We start from the raw sequence: 17,105 nt of genomic DNA, 5'->3' as shown, positions 1-17,105 counted from the left end.
TTAGGCAAATATAAATTCCCCATTGTTGGGATGATGGCAAAGACATAAACAACTCTAATGTCTGTTGTATGATGGCCTCTCCAGATATCTCCCACCTAAGTGCATCTGAACACTCTCCACAACTAGAGAATGAATAGGCAAGAGCCATACATACATTTCAACCTCTTAGATCAAGAAATCTGGAGAAAGCTAGAAATAATGGAGGGATAAAGAACAGAAAATAGAGACGATTTTTAAATATTGCTCTTACGAACTTAGAAAGTTAATAGAATAGCAGGTTTTGCATTAGCATGGATTTTCTGAAGGGTATGAAGTCTGAAACTCAAATGTATGTCATTATTTTCTGACTTCAATATTCAATGATTTGCCAGACAGACACAGTTTTATGAAAAACAGACCAAAAATATGAGGCAAAAATCTAGACATTCTATGAAAATCTGGACAGTTGAGAGGTATGGCCTATGTCCAGTAGAACTGAACAGAAAAAATATTGGTACCCACTAAAAACATTTACACCTGCATTCAGCTTAAAAAACAGTCTCCAAAGTTTGGTAGTTTTGAATATTTTGATCAGAATGTTAAGTAATGCAACATTTTCATTTCTTAGCGGACGTCTGATATTTTTTCATGTCTAGAGCATTTTATTTTATCCAAAACATCTGCTTTCAAAGACACCTTTTTATTTTAAGATATTATGTACTGCATTTGGTCAGAGCTAGATAAAAGTGTGTTAAAAATGCTTCATCAGAAATTCTGATGATGAGCATGCATTCTTGTTTGAGAAAGCAATATTATAAATTTACAAGGGTGACAATTTGAAATGTTGGGACCCACTAAAATGAGCCCTGAAATACAGAGTGAATGTCTAAAAAACAGACTTATATATACCAAGTCCAAGATTGTCATTTCCTGGAATATTCCCTTTTCTCTGAGGTTTAGTGATCTCAGAATTAGTAATTATAAGCTCTAGGGTTGTGGGGAGTTTGCCCCCTACATCCCGGAGTGCAGGAGTGTTGCATCCTGCAAAAAGAGAAGTTTAAATTTGAAGAGATGTTTGAGATTCACTCTTCTCCTTGGATTTCTCCTTGGTTTACAGTCTTTTTTTTTCAGCTTGCTGGCACTCTGCCCACATTTCAATAGGGAGCCATTTACAAGTATTCAATATATTTATTCAGGAGTTCCTTAAATTCAAAGCCAAATGTTCTGTTCCTCTATAAGGCATCCTACTTATATTAAGAACACTACATGCCAGTGAGTACAACAAATCAACCTTAAAATGAATAAATTCTTCTTTCCATACTAATCAGATGCAAAACAGGCATAGTATGCCAACAGATAACAATAAGCTCTGACTGTAGATACTGCAGTATAAGGAAAAATAATACCTGCCATGGCTGGATTTTCTTTATTTTAGGACAGGAACTATTCTGAAAAGGTCCTGCTTTAGATTTGCATGAAACCATGTTATGCAGAGCATTTGCAAAAGCATATGTTGCTAAGTACGGATGGAAGCTGTAAATAATGTCTTGCATTTCAATAAAAGGTATTGAACGTTGAGTGAATGCCTCCATCCCTGTGCATAGTGCAGAGCTATTGGTGAGCTCAGTTACAGATCTTCCATCTACTGGCCAAATACAAGTGAATATTTTTTCCCAGTATGATTTGATTAAAATATCACTTGGTGATGTGGATGGATGTAGATGATATAAATAATCTCTGAAACTGGGCATGTCTCTCAATGGGGGTGATAACCCCAAAGTTCCGTTTAATAAGAGGAGAGTCTCAGCTGTAAAGAGTTCAGGTGTAACAGGGAAAATTAATGTGAACAACAACACTTTGCCTGTCAAATTCCTCATGTAGAAGGCCTGCAGCAATGGTTTTATGTGCACCTCACTGCTATGGACAATGATAGCATTTACAGATGACTTCCTGATCAGCTCAACAAGTTTACTGAACTTGTCAGTGGAATATCGGACATGAATCTTTTCGGTGAATGCTATGCATCTGCCAGTTTTCAAAATCTCATTCTTTATGCTCTGGCTACCAGTTTCACCAGCATCATTATCTGTTGCTAGAATCCCTACCCAGGTCCATCCAAAATATCCAATTAGCTGAGCCAAATCATAATTCTGAAATTTGTCACTAGGTACAGTTCTCAGAAAGGATGGATATTGTAATTTATTACTCAGTGTTGAATGCATTGCTCCAGGGCTAATCTGAAATTATAAGAGGTATAATAAGGTATTGCACATGGTCACTGATATATATTTAACACATGACAGAAAGACAGCATACAAAATAATAGCTGAGAAACCATTCACAGCAAAGCTTGTAACTTTTATAAGGTTCCACAAATGACATATATTTGAGAGGACATGTCTATGCATTTTGTATGATCTCAGAAGCCCACTGTGAAGATCCAGATGCTGCTTGTGCATTGTTTCTTCTTATATTATTGATATTACTTTGTAATAATAAGGTTTCAAAATTAACCAAAGATTCTGTCTATAACATGGTAAGATGTGATGCATTTAGGTGAAACATGACAAAACACTTTTAACACTAACAAAACGTCTGGCAAAGAAAAACAGTTAGGAGCTGGATTCATTGCACACCTTAATGTGGTGTGAAGGACTGCATACCTTAATGTGGTGTGGAGTTAAGGATTGCATACCTTAATGTGGTGTGGAGTTAAGGATTGCATACCTTAATGTGGTGTGGAGTTAAGGATTGCATACCTTAATGTGGTGTGGAGTTAAGGATTGCATACCTTAATGTGGTGTGGAGTTAAGGATTGCATACCTTAATGTGGTGTGGAGTTAAGAATTGCATACCTTAATGTGGTGTGGAGTTAAGGATTGCATACCTTAATGTGGTGTGGAGTTAAGGATTGCATACCTTAATGTGGTGTGGAGTTAAGGATTGCATACCTTAATGTGGTGTGGAGTTAAGGATTGCATACCTTAATGTGGTGTGGAGTTAAGGATTGCATACCTTAATGTGGTGTGGAGTTAAGGATTGCATACCTTAATGTGGTGTGGAGTTAAGGATTGCATACCTTAATGTGGTGTGGAGTTAAGGATTGCATACCTTAATGTGGTGTGGAGTTAAGGATTGCATGCATTAATGTGGTGTGGAGTTAAGGATTGCATACATTAATGTGGTGTGGAGTTAAGGATTGCATACATTAATGTGGTGTGGAGTTAAGGATTGCATGCATTAATGTGGTGTGGAGTTAAGGATTGCATACCTTAATGTGGTGTGGAGTTAAGGATTGCATACCTTAATGTGGTGTGGAGTTAAGGACCGCATACCTTAACTTGGTGTGGAGTTAAGGATTGCATACCTTAGTGTGGTGTGGAGTTAAGGATTGCATACCTTAGTGTGGTGTGGAGTTAAGGATTGCATACCTTAATGTGGTGTGGAGTTAAGGATTGCATACCTTAGTGTGATCTGGAGTTAAGGTTGAGCTTCTTGTATAAAGGGAAGACCTTCAAGCAATGACATTTTACCACATGCTCACACAACCCATCAAGACATATATATATTGTACAGCAAGGGTGTACTGTGAGCACCCAGGTCCCACATGATCAGACACCACAGTCTCACAGTCAGGAACTTGGATATCTTGTATCTCACACAACCAGTCGCTTGTGCTCAAACACATCTACATGTTTGGGCTGGGTGGAAGAGACATGCAGAGAGAGAGAGAGAGAGAGAGTAGAGCTACTGCATTTCACTTGAACACATTAGCTCAGTTTGAGCAAGGTAAGTCGGGCAGCCATGAGGATGGAATGGGAGGGACTGGAAGCATAGATGGGGGTTTCGGCAGTGATTATGAGTATCGCTTCTATTAAGAGAGATGGACATTTTAGGTTTAGGGAGCAAGAGGGGATTTAGAGATTGATCAGGGACTTTAGGTTTAGGTAGATGGAAGGGAGTTTTAGGATTAGGGAGCATAAGTGAAGTTTTAGGGTTAGAGAGTGATTGGAAACTGTAGGCATAGGGAGTAGGAAGGGTGTTTTAGGCTAAGTGAGTAGGAAGGGAGTTTAGAGTTAACAAGACAGAGTTGAGTTTTAGGTTTTAGGAGCAACTGGGGACTTTGGGACAAAAAAAGAAAGTGTTATGGTTCATGTTAGGGACTGGGTGGGAGTTTTAGTGTTAGAGTGAAGGTTCTAGTATGGCTATGCTTTTCAGTAGGGTCGGGTCGGGTAAGGGATAGATAATTAACTAGGTTCAGGATAGTGAGAGTTAAGGCACTTGTCATTAAGAGTAAGTGGAAGCAAGTATGTCACAAGTTGCTAGCACATAAACACTTGTAGTAGATCAGAGCAAACTAAGAAATAGATGTGGAAGGCAGAATGGGAAAGGTGCCTTTCTACTCCTGCACCAGGACGAGGGACTATGAGATTATGAAAGTAAGGATCCTTAAGACAAAATAATTCATCTTAACAGCAGAAGCTCATGAGAGAAAACTATAAATTAGACACCTCGTTTGTGATATTTATGGTCAATAGTATGGGACAGGCAGCTGAGCTAGCACTTCCCCATATTCCTACTTTCAGAATAGGAAAGAAGCCTGGTCATTATGGGATGCAGGAATTAAATGGGTATTGTAAAATCTGCCAGGTCTGCCATTCAAATACCTGGTTTGGTGTGGAGGAAGTGGACTCTAGCAATCCCAGAAGGGATGGATGTAAGTTATAGTGTCCATTTCTGAAAGCATCTTCATCAAGTGAGCATTATACATCAACTGCTGGAAGGATTTCTATAAAGGGAGAAAAGTCAAAGACAGATGAGTTTGGGGGCAATGGTGCAGAGGGATGATTTAAACTCTTTTGGGTTATATAAAGCTAGAGCTCCAAGGAAGGGGAACAGATATGCTACACTGAAAAATTATGGCTTGAAGTCTGTTCTGTAAAACTAAATTAAGCATAATGTGTTTAATATTGTTTTCTTTACTTTATATACCATACACTGCTGATGTTATGAAGTAACATACTACAGAAGGCAGATGGAGTGCTGCTTACTCCATTTGAGAACACATAAGTCTTGGGTATTTTCAAAGGCAAAATTTCAAAAAAAAAGTAAGAAAGACAGCCACTAAAGCTCTAAACATAATATGTTCTTTTTAATTAATTTGCTGACTAGATGAGCCAAGTGGACACAAGTGTCCCTTTCCTGGGGAGATCTAGGACCACAGTCTGGTAAAGTGACTTGCTCAGAGTCATACAGTAGGTAACTGGTGATGGAATGGATTAAGTCCTGCTTCCTTGACTACACACCTCATAAACAGTTCAGAGCCTTGATTTTCCGTGCTAACTGCCAGATGTCCAATCACTTTCTAATTACCTGTTTAATCTGATGCAGGGTCTTTGCAGAGCTAAAACCTATCCAAGGGCTCAGTGGATGAAAGGCTGAAAAATAATTTGGGTACCAATCTATCACAAGACACACACACACACACACACACACACACACACACACACACACACACACACACCACACACCACACAACATACACACACACACACCACACAACGCACACACACCACACACACACACACACACACACACACACACACACACACACATGCAAACACACTCACAACACAAGTCTGTGAAGTGTTGTTTTACCACAAATGTATCAATATTAACACATTTCACTACATGCATTAAATTCATAAAATTAGAGACTCCATAACCATTAAAATTGCACCAGATAGCTAGATGAGTAAAATATCAGTGTGTTAAATATCAATATGTTCATACAAAAACTACATTTCATATTTTTTTTCTGACTTGGCGTGTCTCACTGCTTTGGCACATATACTTCCTTACATCGCTTACACTACTATACTTTCTTTGCATTATATATAATGAGGCAATGATTACTCTTTACTCCCTCAGCAATTCTCTCATGAGCACAGAACCTCATAGAAATTTTATTTAATCTCCATGTCTGGTTGAAAAGTTCCAAACCAGCAATCGTAAGCTTTGCAAAATATTCGGTAAAAGTTTATAATGCCATCACTTTTTTCTGAAGAAAAAATAATTTTTATAGCATTTAATTTCAAGCATGCACAATTGTATTCATCCATTTTGATCTAAGAACATTATTCAATACAGAATATTAACTATATGCATTCACTTTATGACATAATAAGTGTTTATCCTACCAGGTTCTAACATATATTTACATTTATTGCTCTTTTCAAATTAATTAATACAAACAATAGAAAAATATCCAGCTCTGAAACAAAGAACGAACATTATAAAATATTGAATCTATATAATTCATCATTAAGAAATATGACTTAGTATATAAAAGAAAAACATTTAATTAAATTCCCAACTATTTATATTTCAGTCAGTTGTTAGAAATCCAAAAACTTTACTCTGCCCTTTCATCTCTATCCACTCAGTTCACATTTACAGATCATAAACATCTTAGTTATAAAGCATGACTATTCTTTTTCTGTGATAATCATCTTGTCATGTATTTGTCTCATACATTTTCCCCTTAATGATTTTCAGTGTTTTGCTCTCTATCCATAAGCTAAATCATGGGGTGCTGAAGAGAGTTAGAAACATCCACAAATAGCTTAAGACCGACCATGACAAAAAGTGTGTGTGTGTGTGTGTGTGTGTGTGTGTGTGTGTGTGTGTGTGTGTGTGTGTGTGTGTGTGTGTGTGTGTGTTGGGGGTGACTGAGTTTAATTGTAAGGTAGCTTTACTCATGTCAGCACAGTAGGAGGAGGCTTGTTAAATTCAATATCCAACTGTTTATGTTGGGGAGGAATGTAAAAACTCCAGCAGCATTAAATGGAAGACAAGTTTAATGTAGTCACAGTTATATAAATAAATTGTCATAACTAAGATCTCTATACTCTTTAGCAAGGCTTTTTTAGTACAAATCTCACAGGTTTGTCATTAATGTTATTCCCCCAAAATAAAGAAATTTACTTTAGATTGGACTGCCCCCTGTCCTGTACATATCTATAGGGTGATTAAGTTAATGGAGGAATATACAGGCACTTAATAATGTACAGGCACTCAGAAGTGTGCATCCCAAACTCCTAGGAACACTGTAAGGCAAAAGCCAAAGCCACACTCCCACTGACCTCTAAGGCATGTGCAGTTCTGGTTTATGCTACACAATGACCTAGGGATTGCAGCAATATCTGCACAGTATGCTTACCGTCCTGCCATATTGCTTAATTTGAATGCAACAGGCCCAAGCTTGGGAGTCTTTTCTGCTTTTTACTTTTCTGCCCAGCACTTGTCTGGTTGCATACCAATGGAACAGCCTAGGTAAAGAAACAAATTAAAAACATTCTGCACAGGAGAAAAGTAAAAGGTAGAAATTCTTACATAAATGCTTTTTTAACAACTTTATTTGAATCACCTCCATTCACAGATTAAAATATTGCACCAGAATTACTGGCTTAACACTTACAGACCAAAAACACCATGCACAGACTTAATAATACCTATAGTTTTTAACATTCAGAATATTACAGATATGATGGTAATAGATGCAAACAAAAGAAGAAAGCCAACATTTGGCACTAACTATACCCTCCTATAAACTAAACTTACTCAGAAAGATGAACCTTTGCAAAGTACTGAAAAACATTCTATAATATCATATATGTATGTAGTGAATTAAACTGACAAAATCTAAAAGTTGAGCCTGTATAGGAGAATAGATCAATACTTCTGCCACTACATCATGTTCATCATCCAGGTAGACCATGTTTTTAGTTTCTGTATGAAGATCTGAAGCTTGTGGAATCAATCATCTAAAGGCTTTTCTAATAGTGAAACAGAAGCAAAAGCATTGTCACTGTAACTGTTCTCATCCAAGTTGCAGTAATTATGTCACATCTAGTCTAGTGATCCTGCACAGTTATTTAGACCGAACAACCAAAATTATGTGACTGCAAGCTCTGCATCGGAGGACATCCAATACCCACAATCCCCCTCTGCCTTTACCTCAGATCTAGTTTGCAAGCAAACCAGACATACAGCACGCACACCTGCCAACTATATACATAAAAGTACATATATACAAACATACCAAGAGTATGATAGTGCAGAAGGAGAATACTCCAGACCAGGCACCAAATCGAACGTTCTTCCTAAGGGTGGGAGATGAACACTCCACATGGAGCGTTATGGTAAGGACATAACTTCTTTATGTGAGAGTGTTCAATCTAGCTCCATGATCCTGAGGAACTCAAGGGAGAACGTTCTTGAGCACAGTGGAACCAAAGGTTGCCCTATCCCTAGAAACCCTGTCCACCTTGTAATGAGAGATAAATGTATGTGGTTTAGCCCAAGTAGCAATGATGTCTAAAGGTAAACGAGCTGCATGAGCCAAAGATGTAGAAATTGATCTGGTAGAATGTCCTCTGGGTTTTGCTGATAATGTGTGATCAGAATTTTCATAAACATAAATGATACAATCAGTTAGCCACTTAGAAAGAGTTTGTTTAACTGCAAGACCCTTTCTGCTGTCAGCAAAAGCTACAAATAGCTGATCAGATTTCCTGTGATCTTTGTTCTATCTAAATAAAATCTGAGTTGTCTATGAACGTCCAGTTTGTGCAACATATACTCTAATTTATTAGAGTGATCTTTAAAGAAGGTGGGTAATTCAATGGACTGATTAATATTACTAGTAGAACAAACTTTGGGAAGAAAGGATGGATTAGTAGGGATACTCTGTCAGAATGAAAAATTAAATAGGGATGTTTGGGGCCTGCAGCTCAGACACCGTCTAGCCGATGTAATAGCCACTAGAAATAATGTTTTCCATGACAAAATTTCAAAGTGCAACTTGAAGCTGGTTCAAAGGGTGGTAGCATCAATTTAGAGAGCAACAAATTTAAATTCCACGGTGATGTCGGGCTTCTGACTGGTGGTCTGATATGAAAGGAACCTTTTAAAAGGCTTTACAGAGTCTGTGAGCCATAATAGGTGCACCACTTTCTTCTATATGATAGCTAGAAATGGCAGCCAACTGTACTCTTGCTCCTTCCTGAAATAATTCGTTAGAAATTCTAAGACCTTATTCACTGTAACAGGGTCCAACTGATGTGACTCCAGATGACAAAACGTTTCCATTTACTAGTATAAGTCTTTATAGTGGAAACTTTATGAGAAGCTACCAAAATATCTTGAACGTAAGGGGATTGACCTGGCTAAGAAGGGAGCAGCCAAGCTGCTAGATGGAGAGATTCCAGGGATGGGTGAGGAACTCAGTGAGTCAGTAGATCTGGCTCTGGGTCCAGCATCCAAGGTCCCGGGAACCAAAACTGACGAGGCGACAACGGCGCAATGAGGATTATAGTCCTCTGAAGGTTGTTTGCTTTCTGCAGAAACTTTGCAATCAGGGAAATGGAGGAAAAGCATATAGGAGACCGGGGCCAATTTGGGACTTCCCTGGAGGGGTAATAGGGCAAAGTAGCTCCTGCATTTGGCGTTCATTAAACAGATCGCAGGTAGGCTGGCCCCATTAAAAAACCTTTACTGACTGTTTGAGGGACCACTCGTGAGGCAATAGCACTGCCCTGCGCAGCCTCTCGGCTATGACGTTGGATGACCCGGGATGTGCATCAGAAAGCGACCGTGGACTCTGCCCATTGCCAAATTCTCATGGCCTCTCTGCATAGTTGGTAGGACCTGGTTCCCCCTTGCTTGTTTATGTACCAGACTACGGACATGTTGTCTGTCTGAACTGCAATGGTCCCTGGAGGAAGAAGGGGAGCAAAGTGTTGCAATGCCAAAAACACTGCCCTCAACTCCAGAACATTGATGTGCAGATTGTACTCCAGATTGGTCCATTCACCTTGGACTGTCTGTCCCTGAAAGATGCCCCCCCACCCTATCAGGGAAGCGTCCGTGGTTATCATTGCTGACGGTGTGGGTAGCACAAATGGTCTTCCGCTGGATAGGTTGCAAGTCTGTAACCACCACCTTAGGTGTGATTTGCATGTTTTATCAATATTTCGTGAGTCAGTAGAAGTTGTTGGAATGACCATTGTGCAAATAGAAGCCATTGTAGCACTCTCATGTGCAGTCTTCCCAATGGTATTGCTATGAGAGAAGCTGCCATGAGACCCAGAACTTTCAGAACAATTTTGCTGGGGATTTCCTGGACGACAGCAGAAGGAAATGTTGGATTGAAGTGCTACTATTCTTTCTGTCGGAAGTTTTAGAACTAACTGGCAGTATCTAATTCGCTCCTATGAATAAGATATGCTGTGATGGCTGTAGCAAAGATTTCTCGAAATTTACTGAAATGCCAAGATGTGTGCAAAGTTGTAGGGAGTAATCCCTGGCATGTATCAGTTGACGCCTGGTGGTGGCAGACAGGAGCCAGTCGTCCAGATACGGAAACACCTGGAATCCTAGGTGCCTCAGATGAGCGCTACCACTGCCATGCATTTGGTGAAGACCCTGGGGCTGTGGTCAGACCAAAGGGCAGGGCTCGAAACTGATAGTGACTGGCTCCAAGTGATCTCTGTGGCCATTTTGATGTGGTAGTATGCGTCCTTCAGATCTATTGAGCACATCCAGTCGTCCTTCCGTAAGAATGGAAGGATCGATTGAAGCGTGACCATTCGAACTTTTCCTTCTTGACAAAGGTGTTGAGATGACTTAGGTCCAGAATTGGCCTCCAGTCCCCTGTTTTCTTTGGAACTAAAAAGAACCTTGAGTAAGTTCGAATCCTATTTGGTCCGCTGGGACTGGTTGGATGACTCTTTTCTTAGCAGCTTTGAAATTTCCGTAGCTGCTGGGTCTCGCAGATGGGGTGGTACATCTGGGAGTTTTCTTTGGAATGGGGTGGATAGAAGGATTTTGTAACCTCTGGTAACAATGCTTTTACCCAATTGTCTGAAGAAAGGTTTTGCCAGGCCTGAGGGTATAAAACTGCCTCCAGAGCAGGACAGTCGGGCCTCCTCTCAGGAGTGCTGAAAAGGTTTGCCAGGGAGGTTATCCCTGTCACCTTGGTTTTGCGGACCCCTCTGCCACCAGGGCGTCTTCCACCTCTGCCCCTCTGCCTCTAGAGGGGCATCACCCTGTGTGTTTGGAAAAGACCCTTGGGGTTTACGAAACCACATTTGGTCTGGAAGGTGGAAAACGGACTCCGACAGCAGACAGAGTCTTTCCCTCCTGTTCACACCGGTAAGGGTCTCCTTTACTTTAGGGCCAAAAGTGTGGCTCCATCAAATGGGGCGTTAGTAAAGGAAGACTTGAAGGCTTCCTTGAACATAAGCGCATCCAGGATTGCCTACGAAGAGCAATCGCTGAAGCCGATCCTTCGGCTGGAAAGGATATAAGCCTCATGGAAGAGTTCACTATGGGCGTAAGGGTGTAGAGATGCGCTGTAACTTTATCTGAGAGAGCAGCATCTGTAGCTCCCTGGAGGGTATCTCCCAACTCTTTGACTAGATCCTCTGTAAACGTGTAAAATGGGTCAAATAGTTCAGGGCATTGAACTGAAAATGCGCTTCCTATCTGTCCATGGTCCTAGAATCTTTGTTAGGTGGATGGACAGATGAGGAAGACTCCGACATCTCCTTTGAACTCCTTTGGTAAGGTAAGCTTTGTCCTGTGGTGCCGTGATGTACTTATTTGGCTTCCTAGGGACAGGTTCCACCGTGTCAGGAGTCTCCCACGCCTTCGAGCAATTAATTCCATTAACTCATCAAAGGGCGGAGTGACCCAGGAGGAGGAAGGGGCACCAAATGCCTTCAGCAAAACTGACTCATCCTCAGAAGGGGAGGGCTTGCCAGTCACCTCTCTGTTTAAGGATCTCCAAGATGTCAGCAAAAGAGACATCCTCTGAAGGTGACTTAGGGGACCCTTCTGATTCATCTAAGTCAGTATCAGATGTCAAGGATTCTTGTGGAGAATCCAAGTGTCTCCTCTTACACAGTCTTTTCCTAGGAACTTCTTCGGGGAGCATCCGAAGAAGCCTCCGAGGAAGAGGGGCACCCTCCAGGGGTGGCTGAGACACTGGTGCCCGACGCTTGGGCCGTGGGTGCAGAGGAGGATAACGGTCCTTTGGGGAGGAGAAGCTGTACCTGCTGATGTGGTTGTCTGAGTAGACAACACCTTCCTCATGAGGTCGAAGGCCCCGGTCCCGAGTCGAGGTATCTCCGGTTCAAGAAATGGGAAGAATCAAACAGAAGGCACCGACGAATCGATCCGTGCGAGGCGAGAGGGAGAGTCGGAACGAAACATCGATCCGACTCGGTCCCGGAACCAAGGACAGATGAGACTCGGATCGGATGGAGTCGAGGTAAACGGTGCCGACCGAGAAAAGACGGTTCTGGCACCGAGGGCTCCACAATCATCAGGTCAGCCTCTTCCGGCTCCGAAGACTGAACAGGTCTCGGAGGAGGAACAGATGGAGATAGTGGCAGGCCTTCAAGTCTCGACATCAAGTGAGAGGAGACCGAAATAAGCTTGGACAGGGATGCTCCATAAGTTTCTGCACCACACGGTCCACGCCGGTGTCAGAAAGGGCTCGAAGAACGAGTCGAAGGGATCGAAGACGGGCCGACCTCAATAGAGTCGGTGGAGGGAGCTCCGTCACCGGTTCCAAGACTCGAGGCTCGAAACTGCCAACAGTTGAACACAAGTCTGTGGAACCGGTGATCCAACTAAATCGAAGAGCGATGTCTTTGGCTCACTTGGATGCCTGGTCTGAAGCATCCAAGGCCTCCTGGAAAGAGGGTTTCAGCAATCCTCTATCCATCAGTTTCCTCGCCTATCTGTCATGACCCTCCCACTAAAGAGTGACAAATAGAGCAGTCCTCTTGTAAGTGGAGAGGGCCAAGACAGTAGACACAGGAACTGTGGTTGTCTGTGACCGACATTTTTAGCCACACTGACAACGCTTGAAGCCAGATTTTAATTTTTCTGACATGACAACAAGAAAGAATGACAGTCCAGTAATTAAAAGTCACTTCCAATGAAAAACAGTCAAATCCGTAATATGTGTCAAATCCTGTAATAAGCAGACTACACAATACTTAGTCCAAGTTATTCAAGTAGGGAGGTAGGCCCGAAAAAACTCTGTACCCTTTAGTTAAACTAAGTAACTAATCTAAGGAACCGAGATATCAAAGTCCACTCACACACCTACTCTAACTATAAATAGACTATATTGAAGAAAATTTTGAAAAATTTAAACAGAAAGATAAATTCTTATCTGTAAAGCCTCGAGCTAGTCCCCAGCGATGCGTATGCAGCAGCGGCAAACTAGATCTGAGGTAAAGGCAGAGGGGGATTGTGGGTATTGGATGTCCTCGAGCTTCTTCTCGATGCAGAGCTTGCAGTCGGCCGAGGATCGGCTCCGAACCCATGTGTAAGAACAAAGGCGAGATTGAACACTCTCACATCTTTACTTCACACCTATCTGGAAGTGAGAATCGTCAAAGCTAGTGTATTCTTTCTATTATCACAGCCCAAACTTCCTTAGCCCTTGGACAAGGTGAAACAATATGCTGATAATCTGCACCTGCCCCCTGGCAGTATCAACAAGTGGTGTCTCTCATCAGGCCACTATTATGTAGTCTTATAAGGATATAATGGCAAATATATATAATATTTTGGAATAAGTAATTTTCCACCTGAACAATCTATCTGATAATTCCTTGAGGAGGGGGTTTACAGTTATGTCCACTTAAACAACCAGAAAAAAACCCTGCCCTTCAAAATCTCTTACTACCCTACATGACTAATTGTGATTTGCACTCCACCAACAAATCATTACTGAAGACATCTAAAGCTAATAATACTGCTGGAGAATCCATCTACTCAAGTTACATAGCCAAAATCTGGAATACTTTACCCTTACAAATTATCAGCTGCACTATCGGGGGGATTTAGTAATCCTCTGTGTAAGACTAACTAAGTCTTACTCGGAAACGGCCGCCTAAGAGCATGACGTCAGCGCGCCATGCATATTCATGAAGGTGTGCTGACTCAACTCTAAGGCTAACACGGACCATGTAGGAGTGCAGGGGGCACATCAGACTGCCGAGCAGTCCCAATATCCATGCCCCTGCAAGTGCCTAAATCTGCAAATATCAGCAGATATGAGCGAGTCCGCTCAAATGTGTATACCCCCAACACTACACTCCCCCACATCCAAAACCCCCTGTAAAAATGAAATAAAATGTAAAACAATTTTTTTTATTATTCCCAAAATAGCTGCCCGTATTTGTGCGTGGGTGTGCCCATTGCTTAGCTACAGTAAGTAGTTTAGACACCGAAGAGGATAATAAACTACTAATATGCAAATTAAGCCAAATAGCAATAGTGTAGTGGTAGAGCCTTTGCACAAAGAGGAGGCATTCCTGGTTCAAGTCCCACCACTCCCCTTTCCATTTTCAGTAGGAAATCTGTGCATATAAATAATTCCTGACATTTACCTTTTAAATTTTATTAAAATGCATTGAAATGGCCTATGTAGTAGTGAACAACATTTTAAATATATATAAGAAGGTGAAACGGTCATGCATACTAATGAATGTATAAGTAACCTATCTTAAGCAATGTGAAGCACTACTAAGCAACGTTTACCAGTATTAAGCACATATAAGAATAATTGCCCATAGCTAAGCACTGATTTAACTAGCGCAATGGCTTTGCGCGTAGCTGCGCATTGAGCCAACTAGCGCAAACAAAACATGTTTGCGCGGAGCTGTGCACAGCGCCAACTAGCCCAATGTCGGGCAACATAGAGCAACGTGGGCAAAGTAGAGCAAAGTCAGCTAAACATAGCCACACCTCCTAGCCGGTCAGGCCAGTAGTAAAATAAAAAGCAATGACAGGCTTCGAACCCAGGATACTGTGCATCATAATCAAAGTACAGAACCAGTAAGCCATGACAGCTGAAAAACATGCACTGTTAACATACATATACTTATAAATGGAAGTTTAACCATTGCTAAGCAGGTTTGCTGTTAGCTGAGAATTTTCAAAAATGGCCAATCACAAATAAGTGCGGGAAATGAGGCATATTTAAGCTCCATAGGTGGGAATACTCGCCATAACTGATCGTAGCTCCCATTTGCAGTCAGCATGGCAGGTGCTGGAGAGGGTACTTGCTACTTGCTTTAGAGCACAACGGTGGGGCATTGAGGAGTCAAAATACATGGTTTGGCTCTTAGTCCACCATCATGAGTCAAGACTCCTGCAGGGCCAGTTCCAAGGGATGGAGTACAAAGCAGAGGCTTGAAACCGGTTAGCTCATGATCTCACCAGTGCCACAGGCATCCCTCAGACTGGTGAGCAGGTCCATCACCACCATGCAGACCTGAAGAGATGGAAGCAGGACCTACTGAACCACTGGATACAGGAGGCCCATGACAGTCAAGATGCCCCACTACTGAGTAGGTAGCCATGGAATGAAGTATGTAAGAAATGCTATTGTAGTCTATATAATGGATAGGTATGCCTTAATATCCCTTCATTTACTTCACAGCTGCAGGCGTCCGTATTGCGAATTAGCAAGCCTATGCAGATAGGCTGCTAAGGCTGCACCACCAGGCAGGTTAGTAATTATTCTGCATGTATTGTTATATAAAATAAGTGAGAGAGCCTGAAAAAAAGTGTTGTAGCACAATAATAAAGCCATAAAGTGCCCTGAATAATTCCTCTGCATGTACTGTTATATAAAATAAGTGAGAGAGCCAGAAAAAGAGTGTTGTAACCCATTAATAAAGGTAAAATAAGTCCTGAATAATATCTTTGCATGTACTGTTATATAAAATAAGTGAGTGAGCCTGAAAAAGAGTGTTGTAACCTATTAATAAAGGTATAATATGTCTTGAATAAGTCTTCTGCATACACTGTAATATCAAATAAATGAGAGAGCCTCTAGAAAAGTGTGTAATGTAATTAATAAAGGTATAATACCTGGAGTGTGTCCGTGTCACTTACTTTGAAATGTTGTTGTACTCTTGCATTATCTAAATAGTACTGTTGTAGTAAGCGCTGTCAACCCACAGTTGGGCAGTCCCATATAAAGTGGATGAAGGGAGTGCCAGTAGCTGTGAAGCATATATACAGTCCTCAACAGTTGGTTAATGGCTGACATGCATAGGTAAATCTGGCACATGAGTAGCTTGTTAATGTGTTCCCCAGAAATGTGAGTGTGCTGCTAGAAATGTAAGGGGCTGTAGAAATATAACTGAAATTGTCACGTGAACACATCCATATATGTAGATATATAAATATAAATAAAATAAATAAATATGTAGCAGTAACATCTGCATCCTGGACAGTTAGTATGTCAGATATAGGTCATGTATATAATGAACTAGCCAAACCCATTACACAATCTAATGCACGTTGCCTAGTGTAATAATACATGTAGGGGATATACACCTGCAGTCAATAGGAATGTAGTGTAAACTATAAGTACATATAAGATGTTAATGGAGGTATCTTTTTACATCCTACTGTATGTGCATAAACAATGCAATTCCATACCTCAATGGGTATGTGTAATCTCAAAACATTTGTTGGGACATATGTCCTATTTCTCTATAAATATTTGCATTTACTTTGATACATGTGCCCTGTTCAAACACCACAATCTTGGTGGCCTGTTGCCACCAATCATTCCTGCATGCTGTTGGAATGTGCACTGTTGTTCAATATATGCATGTGTTATGCCTGCTGTTCAACTGTTGTAACCCTGGTGTGTTGGGTTAATGGGAATATTACTGCATGCTGTTACAACTAATTTGGAATAATGTTGTCTATGTTGTCATTAAATACACCTAAACACAGAACGTATGGGAAGGCCGGTCCCAGCGGACCCACCTGTCCCTCCTCAGCTGGCGATTGCACCTGGCACCAGCAGGTCCGGTGCCCAGCCCAGGCCCCCCTCCTCCATTGGTCCTGTGCCGCCTTTGGGTGGAAGCACTGCAGGGGATGGGGCTCATCCCCCCGTGCAAGCATGGGTGGAGAAGGGTCACCTGTCACCCTCCGAAGGGTCCGGGCTGTGGTGCGTAGGGAGATCCAGCGTTCAGTCGCTGATCCCCTACGCCAGCTCGAGGCAAGAGTGGTGC

At 41.5% G+C, this 17,105-nt stretch overlaps 1 protein-coding gene across 1 annotated transcript in view; it reads right to left on the bottom strand.

The window, feature by feature from the left end:
* Window positions 1–17,105, bottom strand: part of LOC122810680 (extracellular calcium-sensing receptor-like) — a 312,165-nt gene that overhangs the window by 200,654 nt on the left and 94,406 nt on the right. Inside the window, exon 3 of the mRNA XM_044082250.1 lies at window positions 1,386–2,216. Within this exon, the coding sequence (XP_043938185.1) occupies window positions 1,386–2,216 (831 nt within the window). The remainder of the gene's footprint in view (window positions 1–1,385; window positions 2,217–17,105) is intronic.

This window comes from Protopterus annectens, chromosome 9.part0, assembly GCF_019279795.1.
Source record: "Protopterus annectens isolate FY-2018-M chromosome 9.part0, PAN1.0, whole genome shotgun sequence".
In the NCBI taxonomy this organism is placed as follows: domain Eukaryota; kingdom Metazoa; phylum Chordata; order Ceratodontiformes; family Protopteridae; genus Protopterus; species Protopterus annectens.
Note: the sequence above shows the minus strand (reverse complement) of the source record. Positions and strands in the feature narration are given on the sequence as shown.